Source organism: Kogia breviceps, chromosome 18 (genome assembly GCF_026419965.1).
Source record: "Kogia breviceps isolate mKogBre1 chromosome 18, mKogBre1 haplotype 1, whole genome shotgun sequence".
Taxonomy (NCBI): Eukaryota; Metazoa; Chordata; class Mammalia; order Artiodactyla; family Physeteridae; genus Kogia; species Kogia breviceps.
Genome location: NC_081327.1, coordinates 1,235,091 through 1,262,799, shown reverse-complemented (window position 1 = coordinate 1,262,799; position 27,709 = coordinate 1,235,091). Strand labels below are relative to the sequence as shown.

The following is a 27,709-nucleotide window of genomic DNA, read 5'->3' as shown; positions in this document are numbered from 1 at the left end:
CAATACCAAAAAATAAAATCCCCCAGGGTAAAACCCATAATAGTCTGGAGTGAAAGAGACTTGCAATCTATGGCTCTACCATGGTCCCACCACTTACAAGCAATATGAGCTGTGTGTCACCCCATCTACCTGGGCCCCATGTTCTCATCTAAAAAATGCTCATTCATTTGCCCTGCCTACCTGGGAAGTTTTTTTTTTTAAATTAATTAATTAATTTTGGCTGTGTTTGGTCTTTGTTGCTGCACGTGGACTTTCTCTAGTTGGGGCAAGCAGAAGCAACTCTTCGTTGTGGTGCGCAGGCTTCTCATTGCGGAGCATGGGCTCTAGGCATGTGGACTTCAGTAGTTGTGGTGCACGGGCTTCAGTAGTTGTGGCTCACAGACTCTACAGCACAAGCTCAGTAGTTGTGGCACACAGGCTTAGTTGCTCCGTGGCATGTGGGATCTTCACGGACCAGACATCAAACCCCCTGAGAAGGTTTTTAAGTGTGATGATGTAAAAGCATTTTGCAAACTTCTAAGCATTCTACCAATTTAAATGACTTTGAAAAAGAAGAAAAAAGAAAGAAAAGAAAATCACAGGCCAATATATTTGATGAATATAGATACAAAAATTGTAGCAACCAAATCCAACAACACATAAAAAAGATCATACACCATGATCTAGTTGGATTCATCCCAGAGTCACAAGGATGGTTCAACATATACAAATCAACCAATGTGATACACCACATCAAAAAAAGAAAAGGCAAAAACCACAGATCATCTCAATAGATGCAAAAAAAGCATTTGATAAAATTCAATGTCCATTCATGATAAAAAAAAACTCTCACCAAACTTCATATAGAGGGAACATATCTCAACATAATAAAAACCATTTATGACAAACCCACAGCCAATATAATACTCAATGGTGAAAAGCTGAAAGCCTTCCCACTAAATTCTGGAACAAGACAGAGATGCCCACACTCACCACTTCTATCAGCATAGTATTGGAAGTCCTAGCTACAGCAATCAGAGAAGAAAAAGGTAAAGAGGTAAAACGGTCATTATATGCAGATGACATGATACTCTATATAGAAAACCCTAAAGATTCCACACAAAAACTATTAGGACTAATTAATTAATTCAGCAAGGTAGCAGGATACAAGAGTAATATACAGAAACCTGTTGCATTTCTTTAAAATAACAATGAAGTATCAGAAAGTAAAAAACCAAAATCCTATTTAAAATCACATCAAAAATAAAATAAAATAAAATACCTAGGAATAAACCTTAAAAGACCATGAAAACATGCTCAACAGTGCTAATTATTAGAGAAATGCAAATCAAAACTATAATAAGGTATCACCTCACACCAGTCAAAATGGCTATCATTAAAAAGTCTACAAATAATAAACGGTAGAGAGGGTGTAGAGAAAAGGGAACCCTCCTTCACTGTTGGTGGGAATGTCAACTGGTGCAGCTACTATGGAAAACAGTATGGAGGTTCCTTAAAAAAACTAAAAACAGAGTTACCATATGATCCAACAATCCCGCTCCTGGGCATATATCAAGAAAAGATGAAAACTCTAATTCAAAAGGATACAAGCACCTGAATGTTCATAGCAGCACTATTCATAATAGCCAAGACATGGAAGCAACCCAAGTGTCCATCAACAGATGAATGGATAAACAAGTTGTGGTATATATACACAATGGAATATTACTCAGCCATAAAAGAATGAAATATTGCCATTTGCAGCAACATGGATGGACCTAGAGATTATCATACTGAGTGAAGTAAGTCAGACAGAGAAAGAACAATATTATAGGATATCACTTATATGTGGAATCTAAAGAAAACTATAAATGAATTTATTTACAAAACAGAAAGACTCACAGACATAGAAAACAAACTTATGGTTGCCAAAGGGGATGGGGGGAGAGGGAGAAATTAGGAGTATGGGATTAAGAGATACACACTAATATAGATAAACAACAAAGATTTATTGTATAGTACAGGGAACTATACTCAGTATCTTGTAATAAGCTATAATAGAAAAGAATCGGAAAAAAATTATATATATGTAACTGAATCACTTTGCTGTATACCGGAAACTAACACAATATTGTAAATCAACTATATTTCAATTTAAAAAAAAAAAAAGAGCTTCCCTGGTGGTGCAGTGGTTAAGAATCCGCCTGCCAAGGCAGGGGACACGGGTTTGAGCCCTGGTCGGGGAAGATCCCACATGCCGCAGAGCAACTAAGCCTGTGAGCCACAACTGCTGAAGCCCGCGCACCTAGAGCCCAAGCTCCACAACAAGAGAAGCCACTGTAATGAGAAGCCTGCACACCGCAGCAAATAGCAGCCCCACTTGCTGCAACTAGAGAAAGTCTGTGCGCAGCAACAAAGACCCAACGCAGCCAAAACTAAATAAATAAAATAAATCAATTTAAAAAAAGAAAAAAGTCTCTCCAGATTTTGGTAACTTGAAACTTTTGAGTTTTGCTAAGTTAAGTTAAATGATGGAAGTTTATTGAATATCTAGATCATTCCCAGATAAGACACTGGGAAATTAATTACTGAACATAGGCTTCCTTCTACAGGGAAATTAAAGATATTTAGGACTATTAATAAATATGTTTGGCCAGGGACTTTCCTGGTGGTGCAATGGTTAAGAATCCACCTGCCAATGCATGGGATACAGGTCCGATCCCTGGTCTGGGAACATCCCACATGCCGTGGAGCAACTAAGCCTGTGCGCCACAACTACTGAGGCTGTGTGCTGCAACTACTGAAGCTCACACACCTAGAGCCTGTGCTCTGCAATGAGAAGCCACCACAATGAGAATCCCATGTACCCCAGCAAAAAGTAGCCCCTACTTGCCACAAGTAGAAAAAGCCCATGTGCAGCAATGAAGACCCAAAGCAGCCAAAAATAAATTTTAAAAAAATGTATGTTTGGTGCCACAGGAGACATTTTCTATAAGAAAGCACTTTTTTAAAGAAATTATAAATAGTATTTATAAGTTTGCCAACTTACAGAATGCTAATGTAAAAGATAGTTCAAAATTGCTTGCTTCTTAGTTTTCACTAGAAATTAAGGTTTCAAAGGTGAATAATTCTAATTAACATATGTAATGAAAAACACAACATTGTAAATTAATTATACTCCAATAAAAAAAATTTTTTTAATGGTTGGAAATTAACACATGGAAAACCACTCACATTGTGTCAATAGGGAAATGTTAGTTAAAATCACTGGATACACCTATGACATCACTGAAATTAGAAAGCCTGAACATACCAAGTGTTGGTAAAAATGTAAAAAACAGGAACTCATGTTCTGCTGCTTCTCGTGAGACTATAAAAAGATACTACCATTTTAGAAAAGTTTTACTGGCCACATATAAGGTATACATTCACCTACTTTACTACATAGGAATTGTGCTTCTAGATATTAACTCAAATGAAGGAAAACATAAGTCCAGAAGGCATTGCCCCAGTGTGAACTTTCTTGTTTTTTATGAGCTTGGAGCTGCCTACAAAGAACTACATTCATAAGGCTTTTCTCTAGTGTGGATTCTCTGATGGACAACAAGACTTGTTCTGTAGACAAAGGCTTCCCCACATTCACTGCACATATAAGGCCTTTCTCCAGTATGGATTCTCTGGTGGACAACAAGACTTGTTTTGTAAGTGAAGGGCTTCCCACATTCGCTGCATTTAAAAGGCTTTACTCCAGTGTGGACTTTTTGGTGCTGAACAAGTGTATACTTGTGCATGAAGGCTTTCTCACATTCATTACACTTATAGGGTCTTTCTCCAGTATGGATTCTCTGGTGCTCAGCAAGTTTAACTTTGCCATTGAGAGCTTTCCCACATTCGCTGCACTCATAACGCCTTCGCACAGTGTGAACATTCTCATGTCTATTGAGGGCAAAACTGCTTGTAAAGAATTTCCCACATTTGTTACACCCATAAGCCTTTTCTAAAGTGTGAATTCTCTTATGTACAATAAGACTTCCTTTGTAGACATAGGCTTTCCCACATTCACTGCACATGTAAGGCCTTTCTCCAGTGTGGATTCGCTGGTGATAAAGAAGCCTTTTTTTGAAGACAAAAGACTTTCCACATTTGCTACACCCATAAGGCCTTTCTCCACTGTGGATCCTCTGGTGCACAAGAAGGTTATTTTTGTAAAGGAAGCACTTTCCACATTCACCGCACTTATGAGGATTTTCGCCAGTGTGGATTTTTTGGTGCTGAACAAGTGAATCCTTGCGAAGGAAGGTTTTCCCACATTCATTACACTCATATGGTCTTTTTCCAGTGTGGATTCTCTGGTGCTCAAAAAGTTTATATTTGTGGGCAAAGACTTTCCCACAATTACAGCACTCATAAGGCCTTTCTCCTGTGTGAACTTTCCGATGATGAATAAGACTGGAGCTGTGTCTAAAGAACTTCCTGCAGTCACTGCACTCATAAGGTTTTTCTCCAGTGTGAACTCTCAGGTGCTCTGTGAATTTAAACTTTTTACTGAAGGCTTTGCCACATTCACTGCACTTGTGATGCCCTTGCCCAGGGTGAGAGACCTCCCTGCTCTGCCTGGTTCTACGTGGATGTTGTCCATCGTGGGAGGACTGGTGCTGGGAAAAGCCCAAGCTGCCTAGGAAAGCCTTCTCAACCTCTCCACACGTGAACATATTGTCAGACAAGTACAAAACATCCTTCTCTGCCAGGGCACTCGTATCGGAAGTCAGAGGCTTCAGGATAGATGGCTCCAGGTTTGGATTCCTGTCTTCTGTCACGTGTTCTACAGAAACACATTGTTCAGAAACGGCCTCCTCAGCTTCTACTCCATGCCAACAACCTGAAAGGAAAACAAAAAAATACTGATAAAGTGCACGGAGACTTGTGTGGGACAGGAGCCCATTACAGCTTTTTGTATGACACATCAGAGAAGAAGTCCATGGTGTAGGATTCAAACAAGGGAGGCAGACAGGTGGCAGAAGGGGCTACTGTGAGTACTAGGCCTCTGATGGTCACAGAATAGGGAGAGATCTTATAAACAGCAAGAACACAGGTCACCAGGATATGGCACTGTACTAGGAGTAGAGGCCTGGAACAACCCACTCCTCGGCCAACAGTGTTCAGCAGGATTTTTTGGTGGTGACAAGTGTACTGTGTAGAATGTGTGTCCCACTCCAGGAAAAAGCATTCACACCATTCACACCTGACTACCAAGAGTTCAAGGACTATATAAGTACTTTCACCTCCCAAGATACATTATGAAGAGACTATTAGACAACATTGCAGAGTGAGACGAAAAGGAGAAATGTGCATGACACTGAGATAGAAAGAGCCAGGAGAAAGAACTCACAGTAGATACGTAAAAGGGGCAAAGTGTCAAAATGGGGAAGAACGATAGAATGAGGTACAGCCATGATGAGTTTAAGACTATAACAGTCATGGAGAAAGGACACTTCCCTGTAGGATTAGAACTCATCAATGTATCACGCCTTCCTACAGCTCCTACTCACCAGGCTCAGGATGCAATTAACCCTCCTCCTATGACTAGAAAGGGGCCTACCTTGCCAGGCACCCAGGGTTGCCTCCACCCCTCAGCTCAGGCTGGGTGACTATGAACCCTACCAGATCAAAGTCCTCAGAGGAAAATAGGGCCATTAGGAGAAAGACACTGGCCCAGAGTGAACCAACAAATGACAGACTTCAGGAAAAAATCTATCACTAGAAGAACCTTAAGGAGTCTTGCAAACATAATCTAGGTTTGACCAGAAGTGCTGACCATCCAAGTGTCTGTAATTTCTGACACAGGCAGTGCACAAAAAAGGCTTAGAACGTGTGACATGGATATTGCACACATATGAACAGTCAACACAAGTGGTGGCAAAGCTAAGTGGTATCAGTCGAGCAGGCTTCAAGCCTCTGAGACCAAAGCCTTCTGTGAAAGGCTCCAGCATCTATGGTATAGGGCTGAAAACACACAGGATGGGGGAACACAGCTCAAGTGCCAGGAAATCAGGGAAGTAAGCAGTGTCCAAGGTCCAGGCTGCGAAGGACGGAGTGAGCCATGCAAAAAGAAGGGCAGAGTCTTGTATGGGGCAATAGTGCGGGAACATGGGTCCTTACCCAGGGACGCTATAAGTGACAGGTTCTCCAGCATCACGTCACAGTACAGGAGTCTCTGAGCATCGTTAAGGAGACCCCACTCCTCCTGGGAGAAGGACACAGCTACATCCTCAAAGATCACGTGGTCCTGTCATGAGGGGGACAAGTGAGTTCACAGCAGCCTCTGCAACCAGGACCCCCAGGTCATGGTCGTCCACCCCAGTGACCCAGCTCAGAGGACATACCAGGTCCTGATGCCACAGGAACCTGCTAGTGTTACATCATGCAGTTAAAAGAGAGGGAGACAAGCAGTCTCACAGATGCTCTGTGGTTGCCATACAGACCCCCAGCCACTCTCCTCAGAGTCGACTCTCCTGAGATCACACAGATCACACCATATACAATGACACTTGTGCTCAGCCCCCTGGAGTAAAGCCTGGGGACAAGAACTCTGAGTCCATGCTCACACTCCCTCCCTCTCCATTGCCCAGAGCTGCAGGGTCACAGCTCCCTCACGTGCCTGACCGTGACCCCTACCCCACCCCACGCCACCACCTCGGCCCCAGCACTTCACCGTGTTCCCCACGTGCCACCCAGCATGCGGTGCTTCTCCGGCCTCTGTGGGACCCTCTGCTACAGGCGGTCCCAGCACTGCTTTCCGTCCCCCCACCTGGCCCTGCTCCCTGTTCCTACGTCAGCACCCAGACCTTGTGCGGGATCAGATGCCTGGAGCCCTCGTCCTCCACAGTGTCCCACCTGCTGACCCCGTACCACTCACCCCTTCCTCTCTCTGCTCCTCTCATTCCAAGCCCAGCCACCCAACCCCCCAGCCCAAGACCCTGTCCCAGCTGCGCTCATCTGCCCTCAGCTTGTCTGTCGTCCAGTCTCACACTCTTCAGGCTCCAACCGCAATCATCACAAGACTCTGAGCCTGTGAAGGGGAAACAATACCCCAGGCCTTACCTCCCTGTCATCTGACCTCCATTCCTGCTTTGCCTCTCAATCCATACCTTATCCACCCCTTCGAATCCTGTGCCACGACCAGGACCTCCCCCGAGGCCACTGCCACCCCCAACACACTCATGGTCACTGCACTGCCTCATCCACCTTAGTGATGACAGCCACCCCTGTCCCCGTGCCCAGGGAGGTGAGCCAGTCCACGGAGAACACCCTCTCCACACTACAACTTTCATGGCACCCACACATGACCTGAGGGCCTGGAATCTGACCTGGTCCACATGCCATCCACCTGTCAGGGGTATCTTCAATCCTGAACCCCACCTTTCCTGAACTCCAGGTGTGTTTCCAGTGGCCCAGTTGACACCTCCCGCAAGACACCCCAGCAGTATCTCAGACTCAGCATGGGGACATGGAACTCTGGACAGTCCTTCTGTCCATTACTCCTACTTCTGACTTCCCGTCTCAGACACGGTGTCCCCACCGTCACCTAGAGGCAAACATCCTGGGGTCATGTCAGACTACTCTCTCTCATCCTGTACAACAGAAAATTAGCTCTACTACAAAGAAGATTGAGAGACTCACCTCCTCTCCTGCTACAGAGCCATTGCCAGGATCCAGTCACAATCAACATTCAACAGGACTGTGCCCTCCACTGGGCCCCTGGCTCCACCCTCACCCCCAGTCTTCTTCCTCTCGGCAGGCAGAGCAGCCTTTTCAGACCCAGCATCAGATCACTTCCCTCCTCTGTGGCCAGCGTGGCATGGACCCGCCCCCTCAGGAGAGGCCCAGCTCCTCAGGCTGCCATCCCAGGGATGACTCATGCCCTCAGTCTTTATCAGCCCACGTCATGGGTCCTGCCGTGCCCTGAAAACTGCCCTCTCGGTCTCATCTCCAGGCTGTGCCCAAGGACTTGTCACCACTTGACCTTCTCCACTGGACACATGGGAACCCCTCCATACAACTGCTGGCTTTGATTAATGATCCTGTGCCTGAGATGATGCCAGGGCCCAGACCTAAGGGCCCACAATCCCAGGATAACACTGTTTCCTATATCTGTGTGTCAGGACCAGGGGTAGAGATGACGTCTGGGTAGGTACTGAGGTTTCTTCCACTTACCTGTCCAGGGACCACAAATGCTGCTGCTACCACGGGAACCTGTGAAAAGAGGGAGGATCTGAGATAAAGGTGATCATGGTGTGGATGTAAAGGCTGAACTGTTTCCTCCCTTCCTTCTCCTGGAGATGAGTGATCTCAGGCTGACCTCTGACCTCAGATCCTCAGTCTTCAGAGCTATAACTTGACAACTCTATGGCCCTGAACAAAAAGACTCAACCTCCCTGAGACTCAGTGTCTCTATGTGTAAAATGGCAATATTTATGGTGCCTATCTCATGATGTTAGTGTAGACATCAAATGCATTAGTGCATATCTGATGCTACGACTGAGCTATTACAGAACACAGGATTAACATTTCTGTAAATGTTTTTGAAAACTGGGTATTTCCTAAATGTTTTTCAAGTCATTATATAGATGTGACTTTTAATCAATACCTTGAGGTTTCTGTGATTCCCTGACACCAAACATATGCTGTCTCTTCCACCACCAATGATCTGATTCTATGATACCAACTGGGTGACCGACATTTAATCATATTCTGACACTACCTGAGGTTAAGGACAGAATTTAAAGGTTTAAGGACTCAGTCCCACAAGACTGCCCTCTTTAGAGAGGCCAGTTCCAATGTCTGGTTCCCAGGCTAACGGTACCTCTGTTCTACTTGGCTACAAATTCAGGATTTCCCATGAACCTTTCCTAAGTTATGATAATTTGCTACAAGGACCCACAAAAGTTAGGAAAACAGTTTTCTTATTTTTCTGGTTTATTATAATGGATACAACTTAGGAACAGCACAATGGAAGAGATATCTAGGTCTGGGGGGCGTGGGGCACTAGAGGGCACCAGGGTGTTTCCAGGCCCTTTCAGTACATGCCACCCTCCTAGCACGTCCACAATTTCAATGTGTTCACCAATCTGAAGGAAACTTGAATTTCATTCGTCAGCAGTTTTTATACCTAATCTCTAGTTTCCTTCTGATCCTTGGGAGGCCCCAGGGTTGGAGGCATGGGGGAGAGTATAAACTTCTAATTGCTTGGTTTTTCTGGTGACCAGTCCCATCCTGAGTCTACTTAGGGACCCTGCCCTAAGTCACCTCATCGTAATAAACTCCTGTGTGACAAACGGGGCTAGTTGTGAAAAAAGGTCCTAACCCCCAGGAAATTCCAAGGGGTTCAGAGGTCTATGTGAAGAGCCCAAGGCAAAAACTAAATTTTATATATATATGTATTTATTAATTATTATTATCATACACAGACATATTAAGCAGCTATTATTTGCTTATACAAGATTAGCTTGTTAAATCTATACCTTTTTAACTTTGTAGTTTCCTGGGAGAGCTGAGGCACCTCTGCCCTTGACTGAACCTGGGCTTCAATGACTGGTCAACATTGCCCACTTTTTGCTGGCTCGAAAACGAATGCACAGTCGGCTAAGTGTTCAGAGGAGTGAATCTACACAAACTCACACCTCCTTCTCCAAATCCATCCCAGGCAAGACTCCTTACTCCTTATACCCTTGCTTCCCCAGAAAGCTCTAGAACCACAGGACCCTCCCATCTTCAGGTAGCCTCAGAAAGTCTCACCTACTCTGCACTGCCCGCCAGCCCCAGGTCTCTCTTCTTTAATCTCAGGTCCCCTTTTCCAGAAAAGTGACCAAACTTTTCCTCTTAAATTTGAGATTCAGACTTGGCCGGAGTCCAGGCGAGCCACAGACCTCCTCCTTCAATTCCAGACTACAGATTCCACCAGTCCCTATGTTACCTCAACTTTGGAATCTCAGAAGCAGCATGTCCCGAATCCAACTTTTAATCTCTCCCTAAAACTGACTTCTCACATCAGTTGCTGGTCTCAAGTCTTCCAGATGCTCAGCCAAAAGAAAATGTTTATTGTCCTTTACTCTGTCCTTAGGTCAGAACCACATTCACTGCACCAGGAAATCCTGCCAATTATCTTTAAGAATTATTGAGAATCTTATTACTTATATTCCTTCATAAAAAAATTAGTAAACAAAACCTCAATTAGAGTTGGCACAACAGAAGGGGTCAGCCCTCACTAACCTGAAACAATAACGGAATCCAAAAGGATGAAGACTCCTTCTTTCCTGGAAAGGGCTCAGCCAATGAAAAGCCATGGACTCTTTAAAACAAACAAACAAACAAACAAACCATGGACTCTTTGGTGGCTACAGCCCTTCTAACTTCCTTCTTTAATCTCCATAAAAGTGATAGCTCACCATAGCTGCACACCCCAATTGCAATTCCCTAATGATGGTGGGTGGGGAGGATGGCGGGGAGGACAGGGGCGGAGGGGAGGAACGATCTTTTCAAGAGAAATAGCGGGCAGTCTATTTGTTTCAGGTCAACAACTTCCATAGGCACCACTCTGGTCCAGAAGCCACCTTACTCTTCTGGAATGGAATGCACTGGGCTCTCCCAGGTCTCCCTGCCTCCACCCTCAGAACCCAGTCTGTTCCAGTCTGTTCTCCCCTGAGCGGCCTTTGGAATACTTTAAAATTCTAACTCAGACCATGTTCCTGATTTATTCACAACCCTCCACAGCTCCCAGAATGCTGACAGTTGGCCCAGACTGTTGACTCCTCCCAAAATTCTCTGTTCCCCGCAGAAATGACTGGAACCCCAGGTTCCCCGAATGCTCCCGGCTCTTGAGCACCTCCAAGGCTTTGCACGGGCCAAGCCCACAGCCTTTAACACTCTCCACACTTCGTCACACAGCCTATCAGAAATGGGACCACCACACACGCACACCTAAAGTTCTGGAAGCGGGGGACTGAACCCCAGTGCCCTGAGCAGGAGACCCTCCCTGGGGGCTTGAGGATTTGGGTCAGAGGGGGCGGAACAGTCACCTGGGCCGGGTCCTGCACCGCGCTGGTTGACATAGGACCCTGTGGGCGCGGTGGTGCCATGAGACGCGCAGGATAATGGCGGAAACCTAGGCCGAAAATCCCGGAAGCGGGTTCCGCAACCCGCTCACTCCTGGGCAGTGCGGACGCGCCCCTGGGGCTCTTTCCAGTTTCTCTAAGCTCGGCTCCACCGAGTGATCCTCACCCTCGGGTCCTGCAGACGGCAGCAAAAGCAGCCAAACGACCTCCTTCAGAAAGGAGCCGGAAGTCCCGCCCACTCCTACTTCACAATCCCGGAAGAGCCACTGTTCGGGGCCTTCACTGGTGTGGAGAACAAGGCCGGTCCGCACACAGTCTCCTGGGTAATGTAGTTCCCCTCGGTCCACCGAGTCGGGTGCGGAGGAGACCCTCCCCCAAACTCCGGGGCACTATTGGGCCAAGTCCGTGCGGGAAGAAAAACACATCAAAGCAGACCCATTAAACCCTGTATGTATAATCTTTTTAAAATTCTGATTTAACTCTCATTTCTCAACATAAAAGTTGATACAAGATTAGAAAAAAAGCATTCCAGTTGTGTAAAGACTGAGAGTAGCCAGAGTCCTTATTTGTTGTTTTTGTTTTTTATGAAAACCTTGGAAGTATTTTCACATAAGAAAAACAAAGTTAAAAAAAAAAAAGAAAAACAAAGTTAATAAGATTTTGGAATAAAAAAGGGAATTATGTGCCATAAAGTATGTTGATCATTGGCTAAAAAAAATACATGAAATTAGAAAACATAACTGTATAGTGGATACTGTCAACCTAAATTAACCTGAGAGGCAATAATGAAGCACAACGCGTTACCTTGGGATCAAAGAATTGCAATTCGGGGCACACATTTAAGTAGCAACAAAAAAGATGTCGGGCTAGGCCATCGGTCCCCAACACTTTTGGCACCGGGGACCGCTTTCGTGGAAGACAATTTTTCACGGGGGTGGGGGGTTGAGGGGTGGGTGGGGGTGGGGCGGGGGGATGGGCTAGGGAATAAAAGTAAGGAGCTTTTAAAGACAAAGAGAGGTTTGCATTACAAAGGATTTTAATTGGAGTTGGAGGCTGGAACAGGACTGAGTCTCCGCTGGAACAGGACTGAGTGCTAAGGCTATCACTACAGGGAAGTAATAGTCCATTAGTGTGACAAGTTGCAGGTGTTCTTGCAGAATCCTTGGAATATTTGCAGGTTGGCCCAGATCAAAAGTGCATGGTTTCATAAGATGGGGAAGTGCAGGAGGTCCACTACTTAATAGCCTCCCAGCTCCATGTTAAAATCCTTTGACAGGGGACTTCCCTGGTGGCGCAGTGGTTAAGAATCCGCCTGCCAATGCAGGGGACGTGGGTTCGAGCCCTGGTCCGAGAAGATCCCACATGCCGCTGAGCAACCAAGCCCATGCGCCACAACTACTGAGCCTGCGCTCTAGAGCCCGCGAGCCACAACTACTGAAGCCCACGTACCACAACTACTGAAGCCCGCGCACCTAGAACCCGTGCTCCACAACAAGAGAAGCCACCGCAATGAGAAGCCCGCGCACCACAGTGAAGAGTAGCCCCCGCTCGCCGCAACTAGAGAAAGCCCGCGCGCAGCAACGAAGACCCAATGCAGCCATAAATAAATAAATATATATATATAATTTGTTTAAAAATCCCTTGACAGAAGTGACTCCTTTTTATTTCACATTTCCCAACACTATTAATTTGGCATGCCTTGCAGAACTTCTCAAAGCAAATATGAAAATTATCACAGCATATACACAAACTATATGATAGCAGACTTCTTTAAAAAAACGTAGAAATTGAAATGACAAGAAAACACTTAGGAAGATATTGAGACATCTATAAATTATTAAAGATTTAATATATAAATAATAAATAAATTCGATAAGTACTACAAATGAAAGATTTAAAACCTGAGAAGGCAAAATTCTTCTATGCCACTTCAGATTAGAATTATGAAAGCAAACAACATTTTTTAAAAAATAGTCTTATTTTCCATTTAGGAAAATGAAAATGAAACCAATCAGACTGATGAGCCTAAGGAAGTCTGACATTACCAAATGTTGGTAAAACTAAAGAAATTAGTAAATATCACAAACTGCCATTGGGTATCTATTAAAATTACTTTGCAGAAGTGTTTAGCGTTATGCAGTTACTTTAAACCTCTGCCCCTTTGTGAAAAAAATACTTTCTATTGATACATGCACTACGTAAACCAGTGTATCAATAAGAAAACATGTCAGATATCTCTAAGTAGCACTGCTATACCTGCCAAAAGCATGAATAAAAAGAAGCAAAGAAAGACTTCAAGATTTGAACGTAAAATTGAATTTTAAAAATTCAATGCCATGGAGCAACTAAGCCCATGCACCACAACTACTGAGCCTGCACTCTAGAGCCCAGGAGCCACAACTACTGAGCCCGTGTGCCACAACTACTGAAGCCCCTGCACCTAGAGCCCATGCTCCACAACAAGAGAAGCCACCGCAATGAGAAGCCTGAGCAGCATAACTAAGAGTAGCTCCTGCTCACCGCAACTAGAGAAAAGCCCACGTGCAGCAATGAAGACCCAAAGCAGCCAAAAATAAATAAGTTTTAAAAATTCAGACCATGCAAACCTATACAATTATGAAAAAAAACCCTTGATACATGTGTTAAAAGAAAATTTCACAGACTTTAATTTTGGGATATAGTTTGCTTTTACGTAGTGACTCATGAACTGGAAAAGCATCCAGTCTAGAAAATAGAGAGGAGCTCTGAAGAGGTATTCAGAATGCACAGATTACATAGACAAAAATACTTGAGAACAAGGAATTCATACTAGGCAATAGCTGATTGGTCATAGCAAGGTTAATTTTCTTTATGTGGGGCACAGGGAAGTTTTGGAACAAGGGTGCGAAAAACTAAAGCTGATCAGGCATATTCTGATTGGCTGGCCTTAGGTTTCCGCTCCTGAAAGAGCCAGATATCTGCAAGAAATAGAAATTGAAGTTAAGTTTCAGCATTCAGATTTGGGTCTTAGCATGAGCCACTCTCTCTTGGGACTAGTTTAGATATTTTAACACATGACGGGGGAAAAAAAAGTAAAATCACAAACGTTATATTGTTATTTGGCTTTTATGAATAAAGCTGCTGTTACTGTGAATATTTCCACCGAAGTATTCCTGAGTCATAAGATTTAATTTTTCTTAAGGATATACCTACAATTGAGATTACCGTGTCGTATGATATGTGTATGTATAGCATTACAAGAGAGTACAACAGTATTTTCTAAAGTTATTTATTAATTTGTATTCCCTCAAGAAATATATGAGTTGTAGCTGTTTCATCTCTTCATTAACTTGAATGTCAATGCTTGAATTTTAGTCATTCCAATGAGTGTGTACTAGTCCCTCACTGTGGCTTTAAAATGTGTTTACAATGCTGAGTAATAAGGAGAAGCATATTTTCATTTTCTTATTTACCATTTATACTTCTTTGGTGACACATGCCTTCAGAAGTTTTGCGAATATTTTGAATTGTGTTATTTTTCATTATTGTTATAAATTTACATATTAAGAATCACATTTTTCAGAGATAGTTCTTACAAATATCTTTCTCTAGGATGTGACTTGAGTTTTCACTTTCTTAACTATTTCTTGAAAAGCGAAGTTTTAATTTTTATTAAGCTTCAATTTATTTTCTTTGGTTGATGATCTTTGTGTTTTTATTTCTTTAATTGATTTTTATAAATTAATTTATTTTGGGCTGCATTGGGTCTTCGTTGCTGTGCGTGGGCTATTTCTAGCTGTGGAGAGCGGGGGCTACTCTTCCTTGCGGCGCGCGCAGGCTTCTCATTGCGGTGGCTTCTCTTGTTGCGGAGCATGGGCTGGAGGCATGAGGGCTGATTTAGTTGTGGCTCCCAGGCTCTAGAGTGCAGGCTCAGTAGTTGTGGCACACAGGCTTAGTTGCTCCGCGGCATGTAGGATCTTCCCGGGGATCGAAACTGTGTCCCTGCCTTGGCAGGTGGATTCTTAACCACTGTGCCACCAGGGAAGTCCCACCTTTTTGTTTTTAAATAATCCTTACCCTTAACCAAAAACAAAGAGCATTTTTCCTAAGTCATGTTTTCTACTGCATTTTTTTCTCTGACATAAAGAACTGTGTGGGGGGACTTAAATAAATATATAAATATTAAAATAAATAAATATGAAAAAAATAAAATGCTGATTACTCAGACTGACGTACATGGATTACCTTTATCAAGATCTTTCTTTTTTAGACTTCCAAGAACAAATGTAGGATATTTGTAAAAGCTATTTTAACATCGTCTACTTATCCTTGTACGTTACTATTCAATTGGATTTTGTTTGTTTGTATGTTTGTTGTGGCCGCACTGCGTGGCTTGGGGATCTTAGCTCCCTGACCAGGGATCGAACCTGGGTCCCCGGTAGTGGACCACAATCAATTGGATGTTTTTTTTCTTTCTGCTAACATGTATATTTCTGATTGTTTGCCTGGATTATAATTACCCTCTTCACATGTCATGATGGACACACTGAGAAGACTAACGTTTTCCCTTTTTTCTGCCTTAAAGTTTTCAAAAGGAAGTCTCCATTCGTGCTTGGTTGTTGATACTCCTCTGACTGTGAATAATTTCCCTTTTTCATGAGAGAACAATTTTATACTCACAGGCTTCAGAAGGCAGCATGAGCTCCCTGGGACTTGATTTCATTATTTCAATTTCATTGTTGTGTTTTGAGGGCAAGTATCCATTTGTAGCCAATCAAACTGGTTTTCCAATTTACCAGAGTAATGCATGATTCCCTCCTGGAATAAACCTACTTAAGTTAAATAAAAAGTACATCCAGGGCTTCCCTGGTGGCGCAGTGGTTGAGAGTCCGCCTGCCGATGCAGGGGACACGAGTTCGTGCCCCGGTCCGGGAGGAGCCCACATGCCCCAGAGCGGCTGAGCCCGTGACCCATGGTCGCTGAGCCTGCGCGTCCGGAGCCTGTGCTCCGCAGTGGGAGAGGCCACAACAATGAGAGACCCGCGTACCGCCAAAAAAAAAAAAAAAGTACATCCATTTAAATTGAAAGCACTGGTGTCAATGGCCATCACTAATGTCCACTGACACTGAGCACATGTCAGGCCTGTTCCAGGCACTGTCGATTACCACACGTTTAATTCTGACACCCCCATGCTCTCAAAGTCTGGAAAATACAGCTAATGCAGTAAGTCTCTCATTAAGCTCAACTTACATTAGAAGATGCCCCTCCATTGTGAGATGGTATCCTCTGCCTTCTTTCCCGGTAAAAGGCCTTTATTTTTTGAAATGTTGGTGTGAAATGTCCTTTTTTTACCAAATCTGTATGAGCTTTCTAGTTAAAAAAAATTTTTAGTGGTTCATAAACTGCTAACATCTGGGAATCACCAAATCATCCCCCCCCCCCCGCATAGGCTCCCTCTGTTGTCCCATTAAATTCTCCCTATCCCACTGCCCCCTCACCTCCACTTTCCCCTTCCTGCTGCATGTCCTTTCTTCCTTTGTGTAGCACCCAAGAGTCCAGTTCTGGAGGCCGACTGATGCGTCAAATTCCAGCTTCACTGCTTATGCACTGTGTGACCCTGTGCTAGTCAATGAGCTGTTTGTGTGTCAGTTTCCTCCTTGGTAAAATAGAATAATGTTGTAGCTACTGCTCAGGGCTGTAGGAGGGTCTATTGGTTACTGTATGAAAAGTGCATAGGGCAGCACCTGGTGCTCCCTAATGAATGGGTCTGTTGATGGTTACAATCCCAGCTGCCATCATCCACATCATTGTCATCACCATCCCCATCATCATCAAGGTCACCATCATGCCAGACGGTGGCCCATTCTGGAGCCATGTGGCATAGCTTTGTGGTTATACAGCACAAACACCATGTACAGCCAAACTGGGTCTCCAGCTTGGTTCAGCTGCTCATCAGTTCCCTGCCTTTCAGCAAGTACATTCATCTCCCTGAGCCTCGAATTCCTCTTATGGAAAATGATGTCTCTCAGGCACTTGCTTCATGGGGAGGCTGTGAGGAAAACCCAAAATAGAATCCTTTAGTGCAAGGCGCACAGGAAGAGATGCCTAACGCTGTAAGATGAAGGTGCAAACCATGTTCCTGAATAAGGAGACCAAAGTATGTGTACACAAGGACAGCCATAAACCGACTAGATGGTATGCATAATTTTGTTATGCCTGGGTAATTAATTAAAAAACCCAGGAAAAGTATCAATAAAAACCTTAATTAAAACTGATAAATATATTTAACATTTCCAATAAAATACTTCTATTTCATAAAACTAGTACAGGCTAAAGTTGGTTTTTTTTTTTTTTGCCACTCTGCAGAACTTGTGGGATCTTAGTTCCCCGACCAGGGATTGAACCCAGGCCCTTGGCAGTGGGAGCACCCAGTCCTAACCACTGGACTGCCTGGGAATTCCCCAGTACGGGCTAAATTTAGATACCAATGAAAGAATAGGCAAAACAACTATGCTGAAAAGAATCAGGAAGTGAATGACTCTCAGACACTCACGGAATCAGGCAAGTGGGCATTTTTCGGCATCATAGAACTGTTCTATACCTAGATTGGGAAGTTTTTTCATGGGTAAATGCATTTATCAGTCATCAAATTGTACAGCTGATGTTCGTGTATTCCCCTGAAATAAACTTTACATTGAAAAAGTTTAAAACACTTCCTGAACTTTAGTTAATGGCTTGGATCTTGCCATGGCCTGGGTAGTGTTTGTGAACCTAAATTCAGTGTAGTCAAAGAAGGCCCGGAAGCAATGGTTCACCTATGTCCTTGAGCACATGCAAGACCCAGTTCTTGATTTCTCAATACCTTTCCCTACCAAAAAGAAAATCTCCTTAGAGAAAAGACTGATTCCTGGCAGAGAAAGGAAATTTGCAGGATGAAACTAATACCTTTTGTAACAGAGCTAAGTGCACAAAATGTGATGGTGACGTGAAAATGGGACAAACCAGCATAAAGGAACTCCCATGGTCTCAAATCTGGGAAATTTTGAGATTTGAAACAAATGACGGGCTTCCCTGGTGGCACAGTGGTTAAGAAACCGCCTGCCAGGGCTTCCCTGTTGGCACAGTGGTTGAGAGTCTGCCTGCCAATGCAGGGAACACGGGTTCGAGCCCTGGTCTGGGAAGATCCCACATGCCGCAGAGCAACTGGGCCCGTGAGCCACAATTACTGAGCCTGCACGTTTGGAGCCTGTGCTCCACAACAAGAGAGGCCACGATAGTGAGAGGCCCGCGCACCACGATGCAGAGTGGCCCCCTCTTGCCACAACTAGAGAAAGCCCTCACACAGAAACAAAGACCCAACACAGCCATAAATTAATTAATTATTTTTTTTTTTTTGAAAGGAAAATGTCTATTAAAAAAAAAAAAAAAAAGAATCCACCTGCCAATGCAGGGGACACAGGTTTGAGCCCTGGTCTGGGAAGATCCCACATGCCACAGAGCAGCTAAGCCTGTGTGCCACAACTACTGAGCCTGAGCTCTAGAGCCCACGAGCCACAATTACTGAGCCCATGTGCCACAATTAGAGAAAACCCACGCGCAGCAACAATGACCCAATGCAGCCAAAAAAAAAAAAAAAAAAAAAAAGTCTCTGAAGGGACTTTTCTGGTGGTCCAGTGGCTAAGAATCTGCCTTCCAATACAGGGGATGCAGGTTTAATCCCTCGTGGGGGAACTAAGAGCCCACATGCAGCAGGACAACTAAGTCCACACGCCACAACTAGAGAAGCCTGCACGCCACAATGAACACCCAGCATAGCCAAAAAAAAAGAAAAAGGGTTCTGAAGAAGGCCCGGAGTGAGGAAAATGATCATTTTCTATTTTTCTGTACAGCACATTTTTTTAAAAATTTCTTTTTGGCTGCATTGGGTCTTTGTTGCTGAGTGTGGGCTTTCTCTAGTTGTGGAGAGCAGGGGCTACTCTTTGTTGTGGTGTGCAGGCTTCTCATTGCAGTGGTTTCTCTTGTTGCGGAGCACAGGCTCTAGGCACATGGGCTCAGTAGTTGTGGCCCGCGGGCTCAGTAGTTGTGACTCAAGGGCTCTACAGCGCAGGCTCAGTAGTTGTGGCGCATAGGCTTAGTCACTCTGCAGCATGTGGGATCCTCCTGGACCAGGGCTTGAACCCGTGTCCCCTGCATTGGCAGGCAGATTCTTAACCACTGCACCGCCAGGGAAGCCCCTGTACAGCACATTTTTTTCACATTATTTCAGTGAATACTGATTATCTTGTGTAGCTTGAAAACTAGCCTCAAAGGAAAAAAAAAAAAATCTCAGGACAAATTTCAAGTACTCATATCCAATGACAGCACAAGGGAGTAATTCCATGGTGGCAACTGTGAAACCCACACAAACACGAGACCTGCATGTATACATCTGGACTCACCTGTTAAAATCCATGGCACTTTACTCTAAAAACACAAAAATAACTTCACACTAACATTTATAAAATCGGACAAGGAGGATCCTTCTCCTTTATCATGAATTTAACTTGGATGTTTGTTTTATTTTATTGGTTTTACCTATAATTCAACCACTAGAAAGCTGCAGAGGGGGACTTGGAAATGTCCAGTCCTTTCCACAGGGTTAGAGAGGCTGGAACAGCGGAAAGAGGAAAGAACTAGGACTCGCCTCAGAAGGCCAGAGCCATACAGGATGGGCACCTTGCTGTCAAGAGACAATAAAGAAAACAAACCCTCCGACAAACCACTTTCAATACAACAGCCGGTGTGACCCTTCAAAGACATGGCAGATCAAGCCATTCCTCTGCTTCAAATCTTCCAATGTCTCGCCATTTCATTCAGAGTCAAAGCCAAGACCCTAACAGTGTTATGCAGTGTTTGACTGCAATTGGACTCCCAATTTCCTTTCTGAATTAATCTCCTACTATTCCCTCTCTTCATCACTGATTCAGCTCCATCACCTCCTTGATGTGCCTCGAATATTCCAGGTTATGTCACAGACGTAAAGCCCCTGAACTGGACGTTCCCTCCACATGGAGAGAACTTTCTCCAAATACCCACATAGCTAGCACCTTCTTCTCTTCTCAAGTGTTTGCATAAACATCAGCTTTGAGAAGCGGCCCCACTTTAACCATTCTATTTAAAATTATGATGTGTTCTTATCCCCTCACAGATTGGTGTGTATTATTCAACTTACACTGCTCCATTTTTTTCCTTTCAGTAACACTTATGACCTTCTAGTATTTGATACAATTTACTGTTTATTACGCTGCTTATGTAAATTCTGCAGGGCAAGATTGTTTCTTTTTTCAACCTGTTTTGTTCAGTGATGCCTTTCAAGTGCCCAGAACAGTGATTCTGGCATCCAATAAATATCGAAGTGAATGAATGAATGATTAAAAAAAAGAAAAAGAAAAAAACCCACGTAGAATGGAATCAAGAGTGACAATTGTGGGGGAGGGATAAATTGGGAGATTGGGATTGACATATACACACTACTATATATAAAACAGATAACCAACAATAGCCTACGGTATAGAACAGGGAACTATACTCAATATTTTGTAATAACATATAAGGGAAAATAATCTGAAAAAGAATGAGTATATGTATAACTGAATCACTTTGCTGTACACCTGAAACACAACATTATAAATCAACTATACGCCAATAAAATTTTTAAAAACAGATAAATAAAGCCTCTAAGTGACATGGATCAAGTTATCTTCCACCTTGCTAAACATGTTTTCAAAGAACCTATTGAGGGCTTCCCTGGTGGCACAGTGGTTAAGAATCCACCTGCCAACGCAGGGGACCCGGGTTTGAGCCCTGGTCCAAGAAGATCCCACATGCCGTGGAGCAACTAAGCCCGTGTGCCACAACTACTGAGCCCGCGTGGCTAGAGTCCGTGCTCCACAACAAGAGAAGCCACCGCAATGAGGAGCCTGCGCACCACAACGAAGAGTAGCCCCTGCTCACCGCAACCAGAGAAAAGCCCGCACACAGCAATGAAGACCCAACATGGCCAAAGATAAAATAAATTTAAAAATTAAAAAAAAAAAAAAGAACCTACTGAAGACTGAAAATGCAACCAGTTAATAGACTCAAGTAATTACCTGTCTGCCATTAAACAAATACAACGTATTTTCACTGAGGTTTGTTGAATTTTAGAGTGAATTTCCCTAAATACCCTAAATGTTTCTATTCTGCAAACTGTGCATATACTAATAAACGTACTTCTTTTTAAACTAAAAAAAGAAGAAGAAGAAGAAAGAGTGAGAGATAGTATCAGGCATTTAAAACCAGATGAACAGGAGTTTACCTATAAAAAAAAAAATTTTACGTCTTTAGGGGTGCACATTTTAATGTGGCGATCCCTATGTGGACCATTCTCTCCTTAGATATAAAATACAAGTATTGTGTGATGTTATTTTCGGTATTCTAATTTCTTACAAGTTCAAGTAGCTCATGACTCAAGCCCTCATATTTCTCACAAAGAATTATGCCAATGGCTAGAGATGTTCGGGACAAAGCCTTCCAACAAATGCTGGTGGAGCTGCCCTCAACATCCAACCTTCCTGACACAAGACAGCAGTGAACACATAAAAACAAAGGGCTGGGTTCCTTTGCTCCCTCAAACATTGCCCCACCAAAAAACAGAACCGATGGAAAACTGCAACAGGCTTGGCAGGAAAGTCTGAAAGCATTTGTCTTTTCTGTTTATAGTCTTTGTCTCTATCCCCTTCACCTCTTTGTTATTTTTCTTTTTTCTTTATTGGCCGCACCAGTGGGGCTTGCGGGATCTTAGTTCCCCGACCAGGGATCAAAGCCAGGTCCTCCGGCAGTGAAAGCGCCGATTCCTAACCACTGGGACTCCACAGGGAATTCCCTTGTCAGCTTTCTTTTTAACATAATGCTGAGATGGCTTAAGTGCAAACCAAGGGGGAGTCCTGTGGCTGAAGGTTGTTATAAGCGCACAACGACCCCTGAGTCTGTCTCCTCTGTGCTTCCTCACAGGGAAAGCCCAAGCTCCGTCAAGTTCCAATATGACTCTACGTGACTAGTGGTGACCTGTCACAGGAGGTTTTCTCACGGCAATAATTACGTGGTTCCTCTTCATTACACATTCTCAGGTGGCGAGGACGAGTCTTTTCTTTTGGCTGAGGAGCGTCCTTCTGGTTACATTCAGAATGTCTTTTCCTGGTATGTTCTCTGATGTTGACAGAGGTGGATGGACCCACGGGTGGCATGGCTTCTTGTGCTGAGTTTCTCCACAGAATGAATCCTCTGAACGATGAGCAGGGGCCGAAGGCTTCTGACATTTCCACTGCATTCGAAAGGCATCTTCTCCCATGTGACCACTTGTGCATTTGAAAAGCAGACAAAAAACCTTCCCAGAATTCTTTGCACTCAAAGGGTTCTTCCCTCCAGCGTGGATCCCCTCATGAAAGACAAAAGAGGAGCAGCAGTGAAGGCCTTTTTCTCAAGTATGAACCCGCTGGTGCTGCAGGAGGTGTGACCTGCGTTTGAAGGCCTTTCCGCACTTGGTGCACTTGTACGGCGTCTCCCCAGTGTGGATGACAGAGTGCTGGATGAGGTACGTGCTCCGGTGGAAGGCCTTCCCACACTGGGCACACTCGTAGGGCTTCTCCCCCGTGTGAATCCGCTGGTGCTGCAGGAGTTCTGAGCTGCACCTGAAGGCCTTCCCACACTCTGTGCAATCGTAGGGCTTCTCTCCAGTGTGGATGATGTAGTGCTGGATGAGGTGTGCTCTGTTGCTAAATGATTTCTCACATTCTTTGCATTCGAAGGGTTTTTCTCCAGTGTGGGTCCTATTGTGGCGAATAAAAGTAGAGCGGTGGGTGAAGGCCTTTCGACACTGGCCGCACTCATAGGGCTTCTCCCCAGTGTGGATCGGCTGGTGCTGCAGGAGGTATGACCTGCGTTTGAAGGCCTTCCCGCACTCGGCACACTTGTACGGCGTCTCCCCGGTGTGGATGACGTAGTGCCGGGTCAGGGTTGAGCTCTGGCTGAAGGCTTTCCCACACGCATTGCATTCATAGGGCTTCATTCCAGTGTGAATACGCTGATGTCGAACAAGGTACCACTTCCTGTTAAAACTCTTCCCACACTGCTTGCACTTGTAGAGGTTATGAATCAGGGGGCCTTTTCCTAGTCCCTGTGGGTCATGCTCACAGAGAACATCTCCCTGAGAGACTCTCTCCTGGAACGCCCTGGAGTACACACCAACATCCGCCTCCAAACCATCATCTTCAAGGCTTGTTTTCCCAGGATGAGTCTCCTTGTGGGCATCTGTCTCTGGCCTCAGCTGACCTTTCTGCACTTCCAAAAGCCCTTCCGGATCCTTGGCTTGCTTCGACCTGCAGTCCCTTGAAGATCCCAGAGTCAGGCTTCCCTGAAGCAAGGCTCCTTCAGACAAAACCAGCTCTCTTGTCTGACGTTTTGCTCTGTCACCTGAAAAGAATCCAATACACAAAGGGGGACTTCTGGTGATGCAACACAGAAGAAACAGAAGCAACACTTCAGTGAACAAATGAGGATGAAAGCAGCACCTCTGATATCTGCTATGTTTTAACGTCAATGTATCCTAGATTTCCAGTTACTTTTTATGACCCTTGTACCCTGACACCATTAAAGGGAAAATCTGGACAGCAGGCCGAACTGGGAGACAGAGGATCTGGAGTAGGGGAGGGCGGACAGTTTCAATAATACTGTCTGGAGAGCATCTGACTCAAGGATTGATGTCTTGGTTCTGTGACTGTAGGGAAGTGGCAGCTAGCAAGACTGGGAAGAAAAAGGTCATCTTCCCTGGGAGGTGTCCCATGAGCTGGGTCCTAATGCAGATGTCAGAGTTGTCAGAAAGAAAGAAGGATGGGGTACTGGGTTGAAACGGAAGGAATAAGCGTGGGTAGATTCACCTTTGGAGAGTGCTTAAGAGTTATAAGAAGAAAAGGTACTATTACTCAGCCATAAAAAAGAAGGAAATCATGCCATTTGCAGCAACCTGGATGGACCTGGAGATTATCATACTAAGTGAAGTGAGTCAGAGAAAGACAAATATCATAGGATATCACTTATATGTGGAATCTACAACAAATGATACAAATGAACTTATTTATAAAACAGAAACAGACATAGACAGACATAGAAAACTTACGGTTGGTTACTAAAGGGGAAAGGCTGGGGGGAGGGAAAGATAAATTAGGAGTTTGGGATTAGCAGATACACACTACTATATATAAAGTAAACAACAAGGACCTACTGTATAGCACAGGGAACTATACTCAATACCTTGTAATAACCTATAAGGGAAAAGGATCTGAAAATGAATGGATATATGTATATGTATAACTGAATCTCTTTACTATACACCTGAAACACAACATTGTAAATCAACTATATTTCAATTAAAAAAGAAAAAGGTGCCTAGAAAATGGCCTGGGATGTAATAAGTGCTATATAAGTGGTTGATAAATAAAACACTGAAAATACTGTTTAAGTTAAAGAAAAAAAAAGAGGTACTTCCCTGGTGGTCCAGTGGTTAGGACTCCGTGCTTCCACTGCAGGGGGCCTGGGTTTGATCCCTGGTCAGGGGAATAAGATCCCACAAGCCACACAGCGCCGCAAAAAAAGAGAGTTACAAGAAGGAAATGGCACCAGAAGCCTGGTGAAGGCAAGCCTGAAGGGGCGGTTACAGTAAGAAGAGAATAAAAATCTCAGAAGAAAAGGGGTAGTGGGACACACAAAGCCAAGCGGTATGAAAGATGAGTTTCTGCTCTGTTGAGAGGCATTAGAGTGGTGTTAGCAGGGAGAACTCTGGAGCCACAATGCCTCAGTTTGAGGAGCGGCTTGTGGGATCTTAGTTCCCTGACGAGGGGTCAAACCTGTGCCCCCTGCAGTGGAGGGGCACAGCCCTAACCATTAGACCATCAGGGAAGTCCCTCCTTTCCTTTTTTCTTTAAATTTATGTGTTTTATTTATTTATTTATTTTTGCTTGCGTTAAGTCTTCATTGCTGCACATGGGCTTTCTCTACTTGCGGCGAGTGGGGGCTACTCTTCATTGTGGTGCGCGAGCTTCTCATTGTGGTGGCTTCTCTTGTTGTGGAGCACAGGCTCTAGGCGTGTGGGCTTCAGTAGTTGTGGCACACAGGCTCTAGAGCGCAGGCTCAGTAGTTGCTCCGCAGCATGTGGGATCTTCCCAGACCAGGGCTCGAACCTGTGTCCCCTGCATCAGATTCTTAACCACTGAGCCACCAGGGAAACCCCCTCCTTTCTTCTTTAAGTCATAATTTCCTCACCTAAGAGACTAGAGGACTCTCAGGTTCTCCGAGTGTCTGAGGGTTAAATGAGAAAATGCCTGTAAAGCTCTCAGCACAGTTCTTGACGCAGTGTGAGTATGTATAGTGGTTAATCTTATATGTCAACTTGGCTTGGCTACTGTGCTGAGCTGTTTGGTCAAACACCATTCTGGATATTGCTATGAGGTACTTTTTAGATATGACTGACACTGGAATCATCAAACTTTGAGAAAGGCAGGTTACCCTTCTTAATGTGGGTGGGCCTCATCTGATCAATCAATGGCCTTGGGACTTCCCTGGTGGTGTAGGGGTTAAGAATCCACCTGCCAATGCAGGGAATACAGGTTCGAGCCCTGGTCTGGGAGGATCCCACATGCTGCGGTGTAGCTAAGCCCGTGCGCCACAACTACTGAGCCTGCATTCTAGAGCCCACGAGCCACAACTACTGAAGTCTGTGTGCTGCAACTACTGAGCTCATGTGCTGCAACTACTGAAGTCCACGCACCTAGAGCCCATGCTACGCAACAAGAGAAGCCACCATAATGAGAAGCCCACTCACCGCAATGAAAGAGTAGCCCCTGCTCACCACAACTAGAGAAAGCCCGCACGGAGCAACGAAAACCCAATGCAGCCAGAAAAATAAATAAACTTAAAAAAAAAAAATCAATGTCCTTAAGAGAAAAGACTGAGATGTCCTGGGAGGGAAGGGATTCTGCCTCCAGACTCAGGACTGCAAGCATCTACTCTTCCAGCTTACTGGCCTGCCCTGAAGATTTTGAAATCTCTTAGCCCTCACAATCACACGAAGCCTAATCAATAGAATAAAACTCTGATTTATCTCCTTTTGGCTCTGATTCTCTGAATAAGTCTAATGTTATTATTCTCACTGTTGTACTGGGCAATTAGGATGACAGCAATGCCATCAGCAAGAACAAGCCATCTTATTCTACAGGCCAAAGAGAGTGGCCTCAGTAGAAACCAACCCTGCAGATACCCAGCATCTAGAACTGAGACCATAAGTTTCTGTTGTTTGAGGCACGCCCCCTCACCCAAAAGGAAAAGAACAATAAAACCTATCCACAGTGATAGAGTGTAAACAGTGGGTACCACTGTAGGACAAGCTATTGACAAGGATGGGGTACCAGGAACCTGCCACAGAACTGGAAATAGTCTAAATTTGGGGTGAGGTGGAGGATACCTCACTTTATACATATGTAAAAAGTAAAGCTGATTTCCCACTCCTGGGCATATATCCAGACAAAACTCTAATTTGAAAAGCTACATGCACCTCTATGTTCACAGCAACACTATTTATAATAGCCAAGACATGGAAACAACCTAAATGTCCATTGACAGAGGAATGGATAAAGACGTGGTACATACATATAATGGAATATTACTCAGCCATGAAAAAGAAGGAAATAATGCCATTTGCAGCAACATGGATGGATCTAGAGATTGTCATACTAAGCGAAGTAACTCAGAGAAACACAAATACCATATGATATCACTTATATGTGGAATCTAAAAAAAATGACACAATGACACAAACGAACTTACCTACAAAACAGAAACACACTCACAGGTATAGAGACCAGACTTGTGGTTGCCAAGGGGGTTGGTGGGGAGGGATGGATTGGGAGTTTGGGATTAGCAGATGCAAACAATTACATATAGGATGGATAAACAAAAAGGTCCCACTGTATAAAACAGGGAACTATATGCAATATCCTGTGATAAAGCATAATGGAAAAGAATATGAAAAGAATGTATACATATGTATAACTGAATTACTTTGCTGTACAGCAAAAATTAACACAACATTCTAAATTAACTATACTGCAATAAAATTTTTCTTTAAATTGAAAAAAGAAAAAGTGAAGCTGAACCTGAAGGATTTATATGTATCACTGTATACTTCCGATATAAAAAAATTAAGTAGATTTTAAAAACAAAAGGTATGGAAGTCAAATATATAGAGTCAATCCTTGAATAACACGGGTCTAAAACCCATAGGTCCACTTATACATGATTTCAGCCCTTTGTATCTGTGGGTTCTGCATCCGTGAAATCAACCAACCATGGATCAAAATACTACATAATCTGCAGTTGACTGAATCTGCAGATGTGGAACCGTGCATATGGAGGGGGACGGCCCACCATAAGGGACCTCAGCATCCACGGATGTTGGTATCTGCGGGAGCACTGGAACCCATCCTCCACATACACCACAGGACAACTGTCAATCATTTCCAAAATGAGACAACTCTTTCAAGAGTTGTGGGCTTTCCTGGTGGTGCAGTGGT

The 27,709-nt window shown here is 44.1% G+C and overlaps 2 protein-coding genes across 4 annotated transcripts in view; both read right to left on the bottom strand.

The window, feature by feature from the left end:
- Positions 1 to 570: 570 nt before the first annotated feature.
- LOC131745268 (zinc finger protein 17-like) lies at positions 571 to 11,330 on the bottom strand. 2 transcript variants are annotated; one of them, XM_067019965.1, is made up of 5 exons: positions 11,055 to 11,325; positions 10,249 to 10,327; positions 8,194 to 8,232; positions 6,139 to 6,265; positions 1,969 to 4,858 (listed from the first exon to the last, which is right to left on the bottom strand). In XM_067019965.1, exons 4-5 carry the CDS (start codon positions 6,170 to 6,172, stop codon positions 3,528 to 3,530), a joined length of 1,365 nt encoding a protein of 454 aa, XP_066876066.1. In that variant the 5' UTR covers positions 6,173 to 6,265; positions 8,194 to 8,232; positions 10,249 to 10,327; positions 11,055 to 11,325; the 3' UTR covers positions 1,969 to 3,527. The 2 variants fall into 2 exon arrangements, with proteins under 2 accessions (XP_066876065.1, XP_066876066.1); XM_067019964.1 differs by lacking the exon at positions 10,249 to 10,327 and having other exon boundaries at positions 571 to 4,858; positions 11,055 to 11,330.
- A 10,099-nt stretch (positions 11,331 to 21,429) lies between these two features.
- ZNF550 (zinc finger protein 550) overlaps positions 21,430 to 27,709 on the bottom strand; it is a 59,388-nt gene continuing 53,108 nt past the window's right edge. For both annotated transcript variants that reach the window (XM_067019976.1, XM_059044703.2), the window contains one exon: positions 21,430 to 23,558. In XM_067019976.1, coding sequence (XP_066876077.1) covers positions 22,567 to 23,558 — 992 coding nt within the window. In that variant the 3' untranslated portion in view covers positions 21,430 to 22,566. The remainder of the gene's footprint in view (positions 23,559 to 27,709) is intronic.

Bases quoted from the DNA above. Each gene is read 5' to 3' on its own strand.
- LOC131745268 (XM_067019964.1), bottom strand. From the start codon at position 11,114: ATGGCACCACCGCGCCCACAGGGTCCTATGTCAACCAGCGCGGTGCAG. The intron at 8,233-11,054 runs GTGACTGTTCCG...CTCTTTTCACAG, and splicing joins CGGTGCAGGACCCGGCCCAG to GTTCCCGTGGTAGCAGCAGC. The intron at 6,266-8,193 runs GTAAGTGGAAGA...CCCTCATGACAG, and splicing joins CATTTGTGGTCCCTGGACAG to GACCACGTGATCTTTGAGGA.